Source organism: Prionailurus bengalensis, chromosome A1 (genome assembly GCF_016509475.1).
Source record: "Prionailurus bengalensis isolate Pbe53 chromosome A1, Fcat_Pben_1.1_paternal_pri, whole genome shotgun sequence".
In the NCBI taxonomy this organism is placed as follows: domain Eukaryota; kingdom Metazoa; phylum Chordata; class Mammalia; order Carnivora; family Felidae; genus Prionailurus; species Prionailurus bengalensis.
Window position 1 is genome coordinate 28932714 of NC_057343.1, and position 16218 is coordinate 28948931.

The window sequence follows — 16218 nt, forward strand, 5'->3', positions numbered from 1 at the left end:
ACACGTCCTGAATGGAAAATTGCCTGTCATACCAATGATGCATTCTAAGAGTGATGTTTGTGGAGAAGTTTAAACTCTGTCAACATGTTTAATAGAATTTTTTAACAGCCAGGATTCAGTGAAGGAAACTGCACGGTACAAATACTACTTTAATTTTTGAGCACTTCAGTACAATTAGCTAGTAAAATACACTTGAAACCGCACTATGAGGTCCCAGGTTAGTGGATGAATCATCAATCTTTCTGCCTTTCTTTTTATTTCTTTTTTTTAACTTTAATATAATTTATTGTCAAGTTGGCTAACATACAGTGTATACAGTGTGCTCTTGGTTTTGGGGGTAGATTCTCATAATTCATCACTTATATACAACACGCAGTGCTCATCCCAAGTGCCCTCCTCAATGCCCATCATCAATCTTTTTGCCTTTCTTTTTATTTCTAACTGGACCACATAAGAGAGGGCAAGGGTCATGGTTAATTCATTATTGTGTTCTCCTTTGTGCTTTAAATATAAGCTGCTCAGTAAATACTAAGAAACAAGCCAACAAACATTTTTTATTTTGTCTCCTATATTTCACAAACTATACAGTAATTCTTTGGGTGCTTTATGACTTCATTTTCCCCAAAGAAAGTTTTTGAAATGAAAAGTTCCTAAGGGTTAGGATAGCTAGAGAAGCCCCAAATTTAAAACAAAACAAAACAAAAACTTTCTAGAAAAAGACCATTGCATAACAATGAGGCTTGACAAACAGCTTGTACGTGCCTTTTTGCGAACATTTTTGGGGCTCTCGGAGTTTTTTGATTTTTGTTTTATTTTAGAAAAAGAGTGTGTGTGAGTGGGAGAGAGAGTGAGGGGGAGAGAGAGAAAGAAAGAGAGGGAGGGAGGGAGAAAGAATGAATCCCAAGCAGGCTCCATGGTCAGTGGTTCAGCATGAGTCCAACATGGGGCTCAATCCCAAGACCCTGGGATCATGACCAAGAGTCAGACGCTCAACCAACTGAGCAACCCAGGTACCCTGCAAACCTTTTTGTCTAATCTTCAAACATGTTTAAATTTTAACTTAAAAAAAAAAAAACCAAGCTAATAGCATCTCTTTAAAATATTTAATCTTTTCTGGCTTTCTCAATTTTAAGTTCTTATTCATGTATTTCTGTTCATTGATTGTAATGCTTGAGATTTACTTAAATTTTTTTTTCTTGAAAAAACACTGCTAATTACTGGGAGATTATTACTTCATTTGCAAAACTGTGATTAATACCGCTGGAGAGAAATCTCTTGTTTGTACATTATTACAGCACCAACTGTGAGTTTTGAAATGAAGACACACTCATTATGAATTAAGTTCTTGAGATCCTGATATTTTCTTGCTAACCTATCTATTTATCATGTACACATTTTCTGAAGTAAATCTGGATTTGTGAAAAGCATGAGTGAGATTTAGTTATGCACAATGTAAGACAATTTTCAACAAAACACTCTTGACATGTAAGTTTTATGAAAGTAAATGGACTTTAAAAATTATCAATCCTCTTAATTTCAAGTATATAATAAAACAGAACCATGGTTAAAATAGCCTGTGTATAGAAGGGGATGGTTTTAAGATAAAATCTTCAAAGAGACTCCCTTCTGCATTACATAATTGAAATATTTTCATCAAACCATCTACTACTTTAAATTCTGTATTAAGGAAAACCATTTAGTGTCTTTATGGTGTCTCTTAAGTATTTCAATATTGTCATCTTCCTTTTGGTTTACCACTATATGTTTTATTCCCAGGTTGTCAAGAAGCTGCTGCTTAAAAAAAAAAAAAAAAAAAAAAAAGAACATCTTGAGCTGTTTACTGTTCTCTTTATTTCCAGAGTAATGTCATCCTCTTATTAGACACCACTAGCCGAGCCCTTCGACGTCTCATCCTCCCTTCCGAAGAGGTTACACCTAAGAAATCTTCCTGGTGGAACAAGGAGGAAGCTGTAAGGAATACCCAACTTGTCCAGCAAGTTGCCAAGGACTTCTGTAGTTTTCTACCTTAAAGATGCATGCATGGCCGTTCTTCTCAGGGCCTTTTATTTACAGCACAAGAGAATTCTCTTATTGTGCGCTTGTAGATTTTAACGCAATATGAAAAGACACTGATACACATATAAGTAAGACACTGATACACATATAACTAACACCAATAGCTTTTTTTTGTATACATCGTACTCACATGAAGACCTGTCAGGACTGAGCTATAATAGCGATAGAGCTTCGTGGGCTTCTTGAGGGTGATATTCATGACAAATTCCTAATCATGCAGTCACTGAACTGTTTTTGAGTTAATATGTTTATGTTTTGGATTTATATGATAAACTGACAAGTATGACACCCGAGTGCACCTACTAGATGAATAAACATTTGAACTTATTAACTAAATTAAACTAGTAAATAAGTTTCAGGCCAACCCAAGAGAATTTATTCTGCCATTCAGAGAAAGGTAATGGATATAAAATACGACTTACCTTCTGCCCTGCAATACATAAGTCTTAAAAGACCATGGAAAGAAAAAAAAGAGAGATGTTTTAAATGCCGTAAATACATCCAAATCTACAAAAAGCAGTATTTCCTTTATGTCTATATTATGGTATAAATTCCACAGTTACTCTCCAGATAGCATATTTATCTCTAACCAGTATTTGGCATTACTTTTTAAACTTTTATCCTAAAAGATGTTTTAGCACATAGTTCACAATAAATTTTGAATTGTATTTAAATCCACATCACCGTAAGAGCCTTGGAGTAAATAAAGAGGCGGCTTCTCACAGGATTACATGTTTTACATGTTGGAGAACTTTATTTAAGGGAAAGCAACTGAAGACACATGACTGCATCTCACACATTTAATGTGAATATTTTGTTTGGTTTTGTCTTTAGGAAACTTATAAAATGTGTAAAGAATTTTCGCACAAAAACTGGCTAGTATTCTACAAAGAAAATGGGTGAGTGCTTTGCTATAGAAGATTTAAACTGGGATCCTTAGTTTGCCCATTCTGTTTCCTCATTTAATTATACTTGCTTATTATAAAGCCAATATAACCACATTACAAATATGCTATTGTAAAAGCAACTCATCCCACATTGCGAGAACATTTAAATCCAGACCTAAGAAAAGACAGTGCTCTTAATTTCAAAGTACCACCACTGCCAGCTTTGCGGTTATCAGCATCCATTATTTCTTCTTATGCATACCCCTACAGAGTTTAGAGTTTTATAGATCTGTTTTCTCAATTAACATTTCTCTTTATTATTATTTAGTCTTGAAAATATTCTCTTTAGGGTTGCATGAAGTATCATGAAATGACTGTGCCATTGTTACTCAATCGTTACCCTCATCATTTCCTTTCAGATAGTTTTCTTCTCCTCTTTCAGGAACAGCCTGACTGTGCTGGATGTTCTCGAAGGGCGAACACACACCATCTCACTTCCCATCGACCTCAAGACAGTCTTCCTTGTAGCGGAGGACAAGTGGCTTCTGGTGGAGAGTAGAACACACCAGTGGGTGGATTTACGTAGTGTCTCAAAGAGCATTTACCCAGCATCCTTACTGTTCTGTCTTCCAGTCTGTCTTTTCACACACAGTTTCTGAATTTGGCATCTCTATAGGTGAAAGAAGAAGGGGAGGGAAAAAATGAAAACCAATTAAATATCACTTCACGGAGTAATCATGAAAGTGTTTCAGAGAATGACATTGAAATGAACAGTAGAAACATAATGACTTTTATGTCTGATCCATATTTCTTTGGATTTTTCCTATTAGTACATTGAGAATCCACTGTATTCTTACCAAACCAGAGATGCTTCAAAATCGATTTTTGATTTATCCTGTCTTCAGAGGGTCATAGTCTCTGCCCTAGAGCTGTTGCCTTTTTGGAACTTCACAGAATTCACCCCTTAGAAGTTTCTTCTTCATTCTATCTTGGTTGCTCTTACTTAGTTATGTTCGTGTTTGTGTTGCCTGCCACCATTGGACTATATACACTTCTTGAAGAAAGGGCCATTATATGCACTTGACATAAATAGGGTGCACAGTAAATTTTAAGTCCCCCTCTCTCACACATTACCTCTACTGGCTAAATACAGACTCTCTCTTCCCCTCGGGTCACAAGCAGAAGTAGCCTGCTGCAAAAGATTTCTGCCTATTTATACATCCCTATTTTAGAAATCTTAAAAATAAGTAGATCAAGGGGATTACAGTGGTTACAATGGTTAGGGCTTCTGTCCCTCAGCTGGTCAGAAATCAGAGACCAGGCTCCCTCTTGACTGACTGACTGATGAAACAGTCATATCAATAGCGGGTCCCATGATACAGGGGTGGGGGTAGTTTCTCATTAGAATTGCTTTATTTATTTGTTTATTTATTATTATTATTATTATTATTATTATTATTGCAGCCCTTCCTCTTACAGGAAGTGTTAGATTTTGGTTCATATTTATTAGTGCATTGTTATTATGCGCTGCTCCTGATACACAGTGTTGAGAAGTTATTTGTTAATTCATGAGGTAACTCAGAAACTACAAATTTTACTCTGAATATAAAAAAGAAGCCTTGGGGGAAAGGGGTAGAATTCTGATTTTTCATAGCCTGGACTCACAATTATTAAAAAAGAAGAACTTTTTTCACTTAGATGTTTTGTTTGTTTGCAGGAAATATCTTTTAACTAAGCCTGCACACATCGAATCTGAGGACAGCGGGGTTTGCCAGTTGTACGCATTGAAAGAGGAGCTGCCTAGCACAGGATTTGGAGTCATACAAGGTAAATCCCATGTTCTTTGTGTTTATGACTGTATGGGTACGTGCTTACAGTCCCCTAGAATCCTTTTAGAGCAGTAACATCAACATATGTTAAGTTCATACTAAAAGGGAAAGCTTAGTAACTACTTTAGAAATAGTAAATGAGAATCTACTCTTTTTTTAAGTTCTGTCATTGACTTTTCTAACTGAGAAATCAGAATTTTTATATACATTCAGGTGCCAAGTCTAATAGTCTTTTAGGGTAGCATCTTTTCTTTTTTTTACACAGACCATTAGATGTCTACTTAATTCATCACAGTTTTGGGGGGTGAATAGTACTTATGGAAAAAATCTAAAACATACCATTACCAGCACTGGTTGGGGCAGTTTCACATCATTTCTGCAGGGTGCTATTAGTGGTAATATGCATTGCTAATAAATTTTTTTAATGTTTATTTATTTTATTTATTTTTTAATATATGAAATTTATTGTCAAATTGGTTTCCATACAACACCCAGTGCTCATCCCAAAAGATGCCCTCTTCAATACCATCACCTACCCTCTCCTCCCTCCCACCCCCCATCAACCGTCAGTTTGTTCTCAGTTTTTAAGAGTCTCTTAAGCGCTAATAAAATTTTGAATTCAGTAAATACTTGCATTCACTTAGAGAAGATGCCTTGACTGTAAAAACGGAGTTTTCTCAAACAAAAGGCCATGAATATAATTAAACTGTTTTCTCTTTTTTAACTTGTGCTTTTCTATTTGAGTTGGCAAGAATGAAATCTTGCAAAAATTAATTCCTGGAGCATTGTAGGGGCATATGGTATCTAATGTTTCTCTGCCACTGCAGAAACAGATTTCAGCATACCTCATAAAATTTCAAGTGATCAACTATCATCTGAAAATCTAAGTTCAGCAGTGGGACAAAAGATTGCCTCTCCTAACCGAATTCTCTCAGATGAGACTAGTTATGCTACGGTTGTTGTCGGTTTCCCAGATCTCATGGTAAGCACCAGTATTTTCAATTATTTAATAGATGTTTTTTTTCTACTTGGTTTAGCCTCTAATCTATAAGGCTAGTTGAGGAGTGATTAAAAATGTAATGATATTCTGGTAAACATTTTAGATCAAGACTGTATTCCAAATCAGTCATTAAAAAATGCATTCTACGTAAAGAGTTTCATTGCTTTTTTAAAATTACCATTTATAGGGTAATGCAATTATATTGGTTCGTAAGGGAAAGCCCATATTCTCCGTACATGGGAGTTCATGTGATACAGTTAACCGCTTAACCTACTGATATTGTCTTGTTGTGTGTTCGTGTAATCTGTCAAGAGGAACATTGGAAACTTAACAAAATAACATGTCTTCTGGAATTTTTTAAAGTTAAATTTGTTGGGGTCTCATTACTGTCAATTAAATTTTTTCAGCACTCACGAACATCTATTCATCTTCCGCTGAGTTTTGCTCTGACTTATTGTGTCTTTGCAGCATCCAGATTATGGTGATAGTCTCAACTTAAATCTGCCTTAGATGGTCCCTCCTGCCATTACGTACTGTTATCTGTAAAGAAGGGACTATTTGTAATTGACTTCAGGTGAAGCTAGATCCCATCTTCCTCTGATGGAAATGTGGGAAAATGAAATATAAAGGTGATTTAAGTCCATGTTGCCATCTAATAACCTTAGAGGTAGCTCCATGTGTTTTTATTAAACATTTAATTTTCATAATTTCCTTTGTAGCTCTTATTTTTAAATAGAATCATTTAAAGATAAAAACATGGGCTCTGCATGATGGTACACCAATCTCACATAAGTTCAACTTTTTAATGTAATTAATGAATGATGAGTACTTCAGGGTATAAGGCATTTGAAATCCAAAACCCAGTGGATAATATGTGGCTTAGGATTTTGCCATATGTCTTCCTAATTATCAAGGAGAAAGCATTTGCTATGGTATTATATAACTGAAAATGAAACATGTTGTTGGAATATAGTATCTACTGCAGCCTTGACTGAATGAGAGTTGTGTTTAGTATGCTTTCTTAATGAGTGCTGTCATCAATAGAGAAAATGCTAGAGCTATTTTTCTGAAGGTGGAATCCTTTAAAATACTGATCTTCCAATTGAAGAAACTAGTATAGAAATGTAATGTCACTATAAAGATTTAGAAAGTAAAAGTATCTTACACTGAGTATAAGACACCATTACCATAACCTTATAGGAATCCTTTATAGCCTGTAGGACTAGTAACCTTGTTAAATTAAAAGCTCTATCCCCACTTCTCCCTCTCCTCTCTCTCTCTCTGCCCCTCCCCCCACTCAGGTCCTCTCTCTCCGTCTCTCGAAATAAATAAATAAACATTAAAAAAAGCTCTATCTCCCCCTACTTAATATGGCACACAACATACAGGAGGTGTTCAGTGAATATTTGTTAAATGAAAGACTAGGGTCAGTTAAGGAGCCTTTCAACATTTTATGGTAACAATCATACCTTTTAGGACCTAACACAAAAGTCAGGCATTGCACTATTCTAAAACCTTTCATGCATGATAATTAATTTTTAAAATAATTTTACAAGGTTTTATAGATGAAGAAACAAACAGAGAAGATATATCTCCTGGGCCACACAAATTATGAGTGAGGGAGCTGGGATCTGAGGGTCAAGTGTGACTGACCCTCAAATCTGTATCCTTTCTCTTGTATCACAGTGCCTTCCTGCTTTTATGTGAATTTCTTTTAATCCTTCATAAAGCTATCAATAAGGGGGTATGTCACCTCTCATTAACTTTTTATAGCATTATCAGAGGCACTTAAATTATTATAAGCTTATTATCACTTTCCTAACTTCATGCCACCTAGTCACAAAAACCTATAGCAAATATCATCCTCAATAGTGAAACACTAAAAGCATACCTTTTCATATCAAGAATAACACAAGGATACCCATTATCGCCACTTCTATTAAACATTGTACTGGGGCGCCTGGGTGGCTCAGTCGGTTAAGCGTCCGACTTCGGCTCAGGTCATGATCTCACGGTCCGTGAGTTCGAGCCCCGCGTCGGGCTCTGTGCTGCCAGCTCAGAGCCTGGAGCCTGTTTCAGATTCTGTGTCTCCCTCTCTCTGACCCTCCCGCATTCATGCTCTGTCTCTCTCTGTCTCAAAAATAAATAAACATTTAAAAAAAAAATTTTTTTTAAATAAACATTGTACTGAGAATCTTAGACATAATCCATAACAAAATTTTTGATCAATTGAATTTCATCAAAATTTAAAGTTTTAGCTCTGTGAAAGACACTGTTAAAAGAATGAAAAGATAAGGCTGGGAAAAACTATTGGCAAATCACATTTCCAACAAAGGACTTGTACCTAGAACATATAAAGATTTCTTAAAACTCAAGAGCAAGTTGGAGCATCTGGTGGCTCAGTCGGTTAAGTGTCTGACTTCAGTTCAGGTAACAATCAGTTCAGTTCATGAGTTCAAGCCCCGCATTGGGCTCTGTGCTGACACTCAGAGCCTGCAGACTGCTTCAGATTCTATGTCTCCCTCTCTCTCTGCCCCTTTCCCGCTCATTCTCTCTCTCTCTCTCTCTCTCTCTCTCTCTCTCTCTCTCTCTCTCTCTCTCTCAAAACAAAATAAAACACCTCTAGAGCAAGAAAACAAATATTCCAATATAGAAAACGGGCAAAGAGTGACCCCGTGTGAGGTATCAGAGGTCAGAGACTGAGCAGGTGAGGACATCCGTGATGGGGGAGGGTGTCATCACTTGTGATGGGAATTCACTCCAGGCAGGATGCAGACGGTGCCCATGAAGAAGTAGAAGTAACATGGTGTAGGCGCCCAAGTAAGGCAAGGAGGGCATCCTTTCATGAGCGTAGCCCAGTGTGGACTGTCAGGACCGGAGAGTAAGGAGGGCATTTGCCCAGGAGGGAAGGTTAGTAATGGGATGGGATATGAGTCACATACAGTAGAACCGAGCAAGAAAGTAAATATATTAAAGATAATGAAATCTAGTTTCTCATTAGAAGGGAGTTGCAGATAAAGAAAGGAAAAAACCTAAAATGAATCTCGTTGAATTGGAATTGGATTTATTTGTGTGAACTCACAGTTTTCAATATATTTAGATAGATATAGAAATAACTTTGGAGGTAAATGTGAAAAAAAAAAGGGGGGGCAAAAGACTTAAACAGAGACTTTACCTAAGAGGATACAGAGATTAAGTACATGAAAAGATGTTCACCATCATTAGTCATTTAGGAAATGCAAATTAAAGTCATGATGAAAGGGACATCATGACTGACGCAGTCAGTTAAGCATCCGACTTTGACTCAGGTCATGATCTCACGGTTCATGAGTTCAAGCCCTGCATTGAGCTCTGTGCTGACGGCTCCGAGCCTGGAGCCTGCTTCAGATTCTGTGTCTTCCCCTCTCTCTGCCTCTCCCCCACTCACACTCTGTCTCTCTCTCCTTCAAAAATAAATAAACATTAATTTTTTATTGACAATAAATTATAATAAAAAAATTAAAAATAAAAAATTTTTTAGATCATGATGAGATACTATATACGCCTTTGAAATGGCTAAAATAAAAAAAAATACTGACAGTAACAAGTGCTGACAAGGATACAGGCAAATGCAACTTTCATACATTTTTATGGAAAAGCAAGGACAAGTAATAATCAAGACGTTGCTGAAGAAGAACCTACTAAATTTCAAGGTTTATTATAAAGCTTCAGTAACTAAGACAGTGTGTTATTGGCGTGGGGGAAGAAAAATAAATAAGAGCAGAATGAAGTACCCAGCAACAGATGCATGCATATAGAGAACTGTATTTTATGATAGCAATGTTAATCAGTGCCATTTAGTATCTGGTGGTATTTGGACAATTAGCTCTCCATGTGAAAAAAGGACGAATATGAATCCCTGCCTCATGCCATTCACAAAAATAAATCCCTAATGGGTTAAGGATTTAAATGTGAAAGACAAACTTTAAAATGTTTAGAGAATACATAGGAGAATGTCTATGATCTTGGAGTAAGAAAGGATAAATACATATTTGGTAATAATTTGAAGTCAAGCAAGAGGGAAAAAATAACACAAAATTCCAGAAGAGTTATAAACATCTAGGGCAGACAGGAGATATGAATGGGATACAGCATTCAGGGACCTCAGATTGCTGGTAATGTCTTGTTCCTTATGCTAGAGAATGAATGAACCAGATATTTGTTTCATTTATTTCAAGGTAAAAAAAAATATATATATATATATGTTTTATATTTCACATTTGCCTAAAAATTATAATTATTGGTGAAGCAGCTATTTTCTACACCAGATTCAAAAAGGTCAAGAAATAATTTGGTTTTCTTATACTTGTGAAATACAAGTTTACCACCGGTATCTGCTTAAAGGGCTGCATTGTAGCAGGTGTGGTGAATATAGTTTATAGTACCATAGCCCCTTGAACAACAAGAGGGGATTTAGGGTGCTGACCCCCTTCACACAATCACAACTCCACAAATATAACATCTGACTCCCCAAAACATAACTACTAATAGCCTACAGTTGACTGGAAGCCTTACTGATAACATAAATGATCAACACATATTTTGTATGTTATATACATTACATATGTGCAATAAAGTGAGTTAGAAAAAAGAAAATGTCATTAACAAAATCATAAGGAAGAGAAAATACACTTATTGCAATTAAAGAAAGAGAATCATAAGGAAGAGAAAATACACTTACTGTAATAAAAATCCACATGTAAGTGGACCTTCACAGTTCAAACCTGTGTTGTTCAAGGGTCAACTGTATTTCGATACTTTAATCTTTTTTTTTTTTTCTTTCAGTCACCCAGTGAAGTCTATTCTTGGAAAAGGCCATCATCTCTTCATAAACCAAATGTCACTGACACAACATTCTATGGAGGAAAGAAAACAAGTGAAAGTCCAAAGCAGAGCAATTGTGTGACTCTTTTAGATACTAATCAGATAGTCAGGATTTTGCCCCCAGGAGAAGTCCCTCTAAAAGATATCTACCCAAAAGGTAAGAAACTTACCAATTCCTAATTTGCCAAAGTCGTAAACCTAGTTTTCTTTTGGTAGGGATATTTAACTTATCATTGTCATTCTGTATTTATAAATGTGGATAAGTCTACCAGGATCTAGCAGCTTAAAAAGTCCGAGGGGTGGGCTCAGAAAGTTTTCAGTCAGTTTCTCGCAGTCTCTGATTGAAGCCACTGCTGTTAGAACTCTTTTTCCTTTGCTTTATAATCTGTACAATAACTTAACTTAGAAGATGTCTTCAAAGGGACTTTTAAAAATTCTTAGACTACTAGGCATAGAAAATGGGGCCCAACTTATGATGAAAGACCAGGGACTCATGCAGACTGATTCACTTAGTAGTTCTCTCAAAGTCGTCTTATATTTATTACCGCAAGATATATGCCAGGTCCTGTGCCACTTTTCTTTATATACCTTTATTTAATCTTCAAATCCCCATTCTGTCATCAGTGTACTCTCTAGCTTATATGCAGGGAAGCTGACAAAGGAAGGCAAGATGGCGTGCCAAGGGCCATACCACCGGTGTCTGGTAGAGCCCAGATCTGCACTAAGGTCTTCCTGTCCCAAGTCTAGAGCTACTTTTGCTGGACCACACAGGCTTTCATCATAATGGATAATTATGAAAATGTTTGATCATTGAGCCACAGATTATTATTTGCATCGTAGTGGTAGTAATATGTTGTCGTAGTGGTAGTAATATGTTGTCCTGTGTTTACATTCATTATATCACCGTGAACTTAAGAACTATAATGCTACATGTATTATAATCTATTACTGGGTTTGGAAGTCCTGGTTATATGATAATATTTAGAATTCACTTCTTCCAAATAAATCACCATTTCCCCAAAATGTTTTTTATGGTAGAAGAGGCAGGTAAAGAAAGTGACAGTCTCAGTACAGTGCCATGGTAGGAATACTCACAAGGTGATCTATGAAAGGGGAAGCTTACAGTCCAGACTGGTGATGATGAGCTGACCCTTGAAAGGATAAAGGGGATTGAATCAAATGAAGGAATTGTTTCAGGAACAGGGAATCCTATGTGAAAGGTACAGAGCCATGAAGGCATCCCAGGAAATACAAGAAATTCTATACCAGAATTTAGTGTTATCTCCAACTACCCAGAAACCTGGGAGTCAGCCTTGATACTTCTTCTTCATCTTCCTCTCTATCTAATCCAATTACAAATCATCATGTCCTTTTGATACAGCCTGACTACTGTATTTTGTATCTACCCACTTGACTAGAGTTCTATTACCAACATCCAAATCACTGCCATCTTGCACCAGAATATTGCAACAGCCTCTTGAGAGTTTCCTCTTCCAACTCTTTCCGCATCCTACCCATTCTCCACACATCAGACAGAGTGATATTTTTAAAGTATGCATTTGTTCTTATTAAGTTTCAGATTATACAGAGTAACATTCACCCTTTTTTGTATATAGTTCTGTGATTTTGACAAACACATACGGTTGTGTAACCATCACCATAACTGAACAGAGGACAGTTCCATCTTTCCAGAGCCCCCACCCCCACCCCAGTGCTTCTTTGTGGTCAACCTGTCTACCTACTCCCTAACCCCTGACTGATCTGTTTCTGTCCTTATGGATTTGCCTTTTCCAGAATGTCGTATAAATGGAATCATATAGTATGTGGTCTTTCAAGTCTGGCTTCTTTCACCCAATATCATGTATTTGAGAATCGTTTATATTGTTTTGTGTACCGGTAGTTCATTTTATTGCCAAGTAGTAATCTGTTGTGTATATGTGCATGCTTTGTTCATGCTTTGTTGGTAGATAGTTGGATCATTTCCACTTTTTGACAATAATGAATAAGCCTACTCTGAACATTTATGCACAGATCTCTAAGTGAACATAAGTCTTTGCTTCACTTGGGTAAATATGTAGGAATGGCATTTTTACATTATATGATAGAACTGCCAACCTGTGTTCCAAAGTGGCAATCATTTCGCATTCCTACCAGCAATGAATGAGAGTTCTAGTTGTGCCTCCTCACCAGTTCTTGGTGTCGTCAGTCTTTCCGGCAGGTGTGTAGCAATAGCTCATGATGATTTTAATTTGTATTTTCCCTAGTGCCTAATGATGTTGAGCATCTTGTCACATGTACCTTCTTTAGTGAAAGGTCTGACTGTTTGCCCTCAGGTTATTTGGTGTTTTTGTTTGTTTGTTTGTTTGTTTTAGGAGTTTTGTGTGTTCCTTATATATTCTGGATACAAGTCCACTATCAGATATATTCTTTTCAAACATTTTCTGCCTTCTTTTTTTTTTTTTTTCAACGTTTATTTATTTTTGGGACAGAGAGAGACAGAGCATGAACGGGGGAGGGGCAGAGAGAGAGGGAGACACAGAATCGGAAACAGGCTCCAGGCTCCGAGCCATCAGCCCAGAGCCCGACGCGGGGCTCGAACTCACGGACCGCGAGATCGTGACCTGGCTGAAGTCGGACGCCCAACCGACTGCGCCACCCAGGCGCCCCTTCTGCCTTCTTGATGAAGGGAACATCTTCCCTTCTAGAAATTTTATAGTTTTAGATGCTCCATTTTGAGATAATATTTTTTTAAATGGCACAAGGTGTGGATTGAGACTCATAGTTTTGTATGGAGATACTCACTGTTCCAGCATCATTTGCTGGAAAACCTGTCCTTCTCCATTGAATTGCAGCATTCGGACCTCTGCTGAAAATCAACTGACCACATATGTCTGGGTCTGTTTCTGTATTTTGTATTGTGTTCCATTGATCTCTGTATCTATCCCTTCACTAACAGCACATTCTTGGTTATTTCCTAGCTTTGTAGTTTATAATGAGTGTCAAAATCAAGTAGTATAGATCCTCTGTTGGTAGGGATCAGTGGATAGAAAATTACTAAGAGGAAATCAGGGATAAGGAAACCTATGGGCTAAATCGACCTAACAGGATTCTTGCTGAAGTCAGGCCAGGGTGATCAGACCTTACCTGGGGGGAGTAGAGGATGAGGAACCTGATCACATATTGAGGCGGGGGAGAGGATTCTTGCTAAACTTATTAGCAGGGCTCTCGCTGAAAGTGGACAAGACAGAGATGGACACAGAAGCCCAAAAGTCGGGGTCTGTTTGGGAAGAGGATCCAGAAGAGCCTGACTAGAGTTTGGTCAAAGGAGATAATCTTTGTCACCATCCATGTCAATAGCACTTTCATTTACTTTCACTGCTGCACATATTACAGTTTATTCATCTGGTCTTTGTTGATGCACAGTTAGGTTCTTTCCAATTTTTGCTGTTACAGATAGTGGGCAATGAATATTCTTATATCCCTCTCCTTGTATATATGCTGAGAGTCTATCTATCTATCTATCTATCTACCTATCTAAAAGTAGAACTATCAAATTGTTTCCCAGCATTGTTCCAGCAACATAAAAGGGTTCCTGGTGCCCCAACCTTATCCACTCTTGTAGGCATCTGACCCCGTTATTGTGGTTTCAGTTTATCTTTCCCTAATTTCTAGTAACTTGAAGAATCTTTTTACATGTTGCAATTTACTCTTCTGAGAATTGCTTGTTTATATCTTTTAACATTTTTCTCTTAGATGCCAGGAGTTTTATTTCCCCTCACTTGTTTAAGTAGAATTCCTTAAATATTCCAAACATATATAAAGTGCTTAGCATAGTGTCTAACACACAGGAGGAATTTTTTAAATGTGGGCTGTTAAAAAAAAAAACAAAAACTAGGAAAATGACAAAAGGAGATACCAGGATGATAGTTGTGCACAGATCTAGGGATCAACTCATTCAGATGAGAACATATGAAAAAAGAATAAATATGTGACTAACAAACATTATCATAAGGGATAAAAAGTAATGAAATTTTGTGAAATTTTAAGGAGCATATATCAAAACTATGAGATAATTATCATCCACAAGTTAGGAAAGGAGTAACTGATGTTAAAGTGTTCTAGTGCCTTACAGTGTTCAGGAAGAAGGCAATGATATTAAGTTGATGTGTTGGTAAGTTAGGAATTGAGTATATAACTTCCAAAGTAGTAGTGAAAAGATTATAGCGTCAAAAATACTTTTGCTAGTTAAGAAGCAATCTTTGAGCTGATGCTGGTATAAAAAAATAGGTAATTTTTTTTAAGTAAATAGAATCCAACCATCTATCTGATTAGCCAGGAACTAATACATATCAGCCTTTTATTAAAGGAATCAATAGAAACTGTAAAGGCTACTCTCTTGGTGGCTTTTACAAAGATGGTATAGCTTTTGTTTAATGCAAACAAGGAGAGATTTACTGCTTTCTTCCAAACACTTTTCATCTAGGGCAATGTTAGCTGTTTTTGTTTTTTTGTGTGTTTTTTTTTTTTTTATCACAGTTCTCAGCTCTTTAAGCACAAAATAATGACTCTGGATTGAAATTGATGCCCTGTGTTTTGAACTTTGAGTAAATTCAAAGATTTGGCATTGGCACGATTGCAGGGCACACATCACTCTTAATCTGTAAACACAGAAGTGCGTTAAACCTGGCAGTTAACAAATGTCCATCAAATTACATTGCTAGAAGGAGTGAATTTTTTAATATAATTTCATCTTCCCTCTGAATGTGTTCGTGGTTGTTTTGTCTGACAGCTTTTATACCTCCTACCTAACCTTGGCACTGTGCACGTGAGCTGTCCCCACTGTTTGCGGGAACTATGCAGGAAGCACTGCAGCCGTGACTTCCCTTTAATCATTAGTGAACTCATCCTCGCGCGTAGCTTACACCTATCTTGGAAATCCACCTGGATTATAAATGTAATGGAAATTTACTGAGCCTCCGTCCTCTCTACAGCGTTGAAACATTTAAAACGGATTGACAAGGATTTGGCTAACTTTGCAGGGAAGTCTGGCCACGATTTTCACTTCCTTAATTCAATCATGTATTCTAAGCTGATTCGTTTTCAAATCAGTAAACATCAACTCTGATCATTTTTCAAGCACTTACCATTACCACCGCTACCACTACCGTTAATACTGCTTTGATGTGCTTTATAACCATGAATTGCCTTTTCTGATACATGAAAATATTTTTTAGCACCAGGAGTAAAATTCTTGCTTTCTCCTTCTTGAAATAGACACAGTCATTATTGCATTTTCTCACCCTCTTTATGCCATGGAATTAATTTGCACAGTGAAAGAAAAAAACGATGTAGGGAAAAAAAAATATTTTAAAATAAGTTGACTTACTTTGTTTTCACAGGCCATCTAAAAGCATTGATGGCCATAGCTCAGCTTCATTCTGCTATGTATGAAAAAAGTTCCCATGAGTGACAAGGCAAAAATATAAGTCTGTTAGCTAGACAGCTCTAGGCATCCCAACCTCTTCAGTAACTGGTCATTTTTGGCAAAGAACCTGGGTCCATA

At 36.8% G+C, this 16218-nt stretch overlaps 1 protein-coding gene across 1 annotated transcript in view; it reads left to right on the forward strand.

The window, feature by feature from the left end:
* The window catches only part of VWA8 (von Willebrand factor A domain containing 8), a 366373-nt gene that overhangs the window by 246959 nt on the left and 103196 nt on the right, over positions 1-16218 (forward strand). The window contains exons 30-35 of the mRNA XM_043579664.1: positions 1860-1970; positions 2911-2975; positions 3406-3531; positions 4681-4790; positions 5620-5774; positions 10617-10812. Of these exons, the coding sequence (XP_043435599.1) occupies positions 1860-1970; positions 2911-2975; positions 3406-3531; positions 4681-4790; positions 5620-5774; positions 10617-10812 (763 nt within the window). The remainder of the gene's footprint in view (positions 1-1859; positions 1971-2910; positions 2976-3405; positions 3532-4680; positions 4791-5619; positions 5775-10616; positions 10813-16218) is intronic.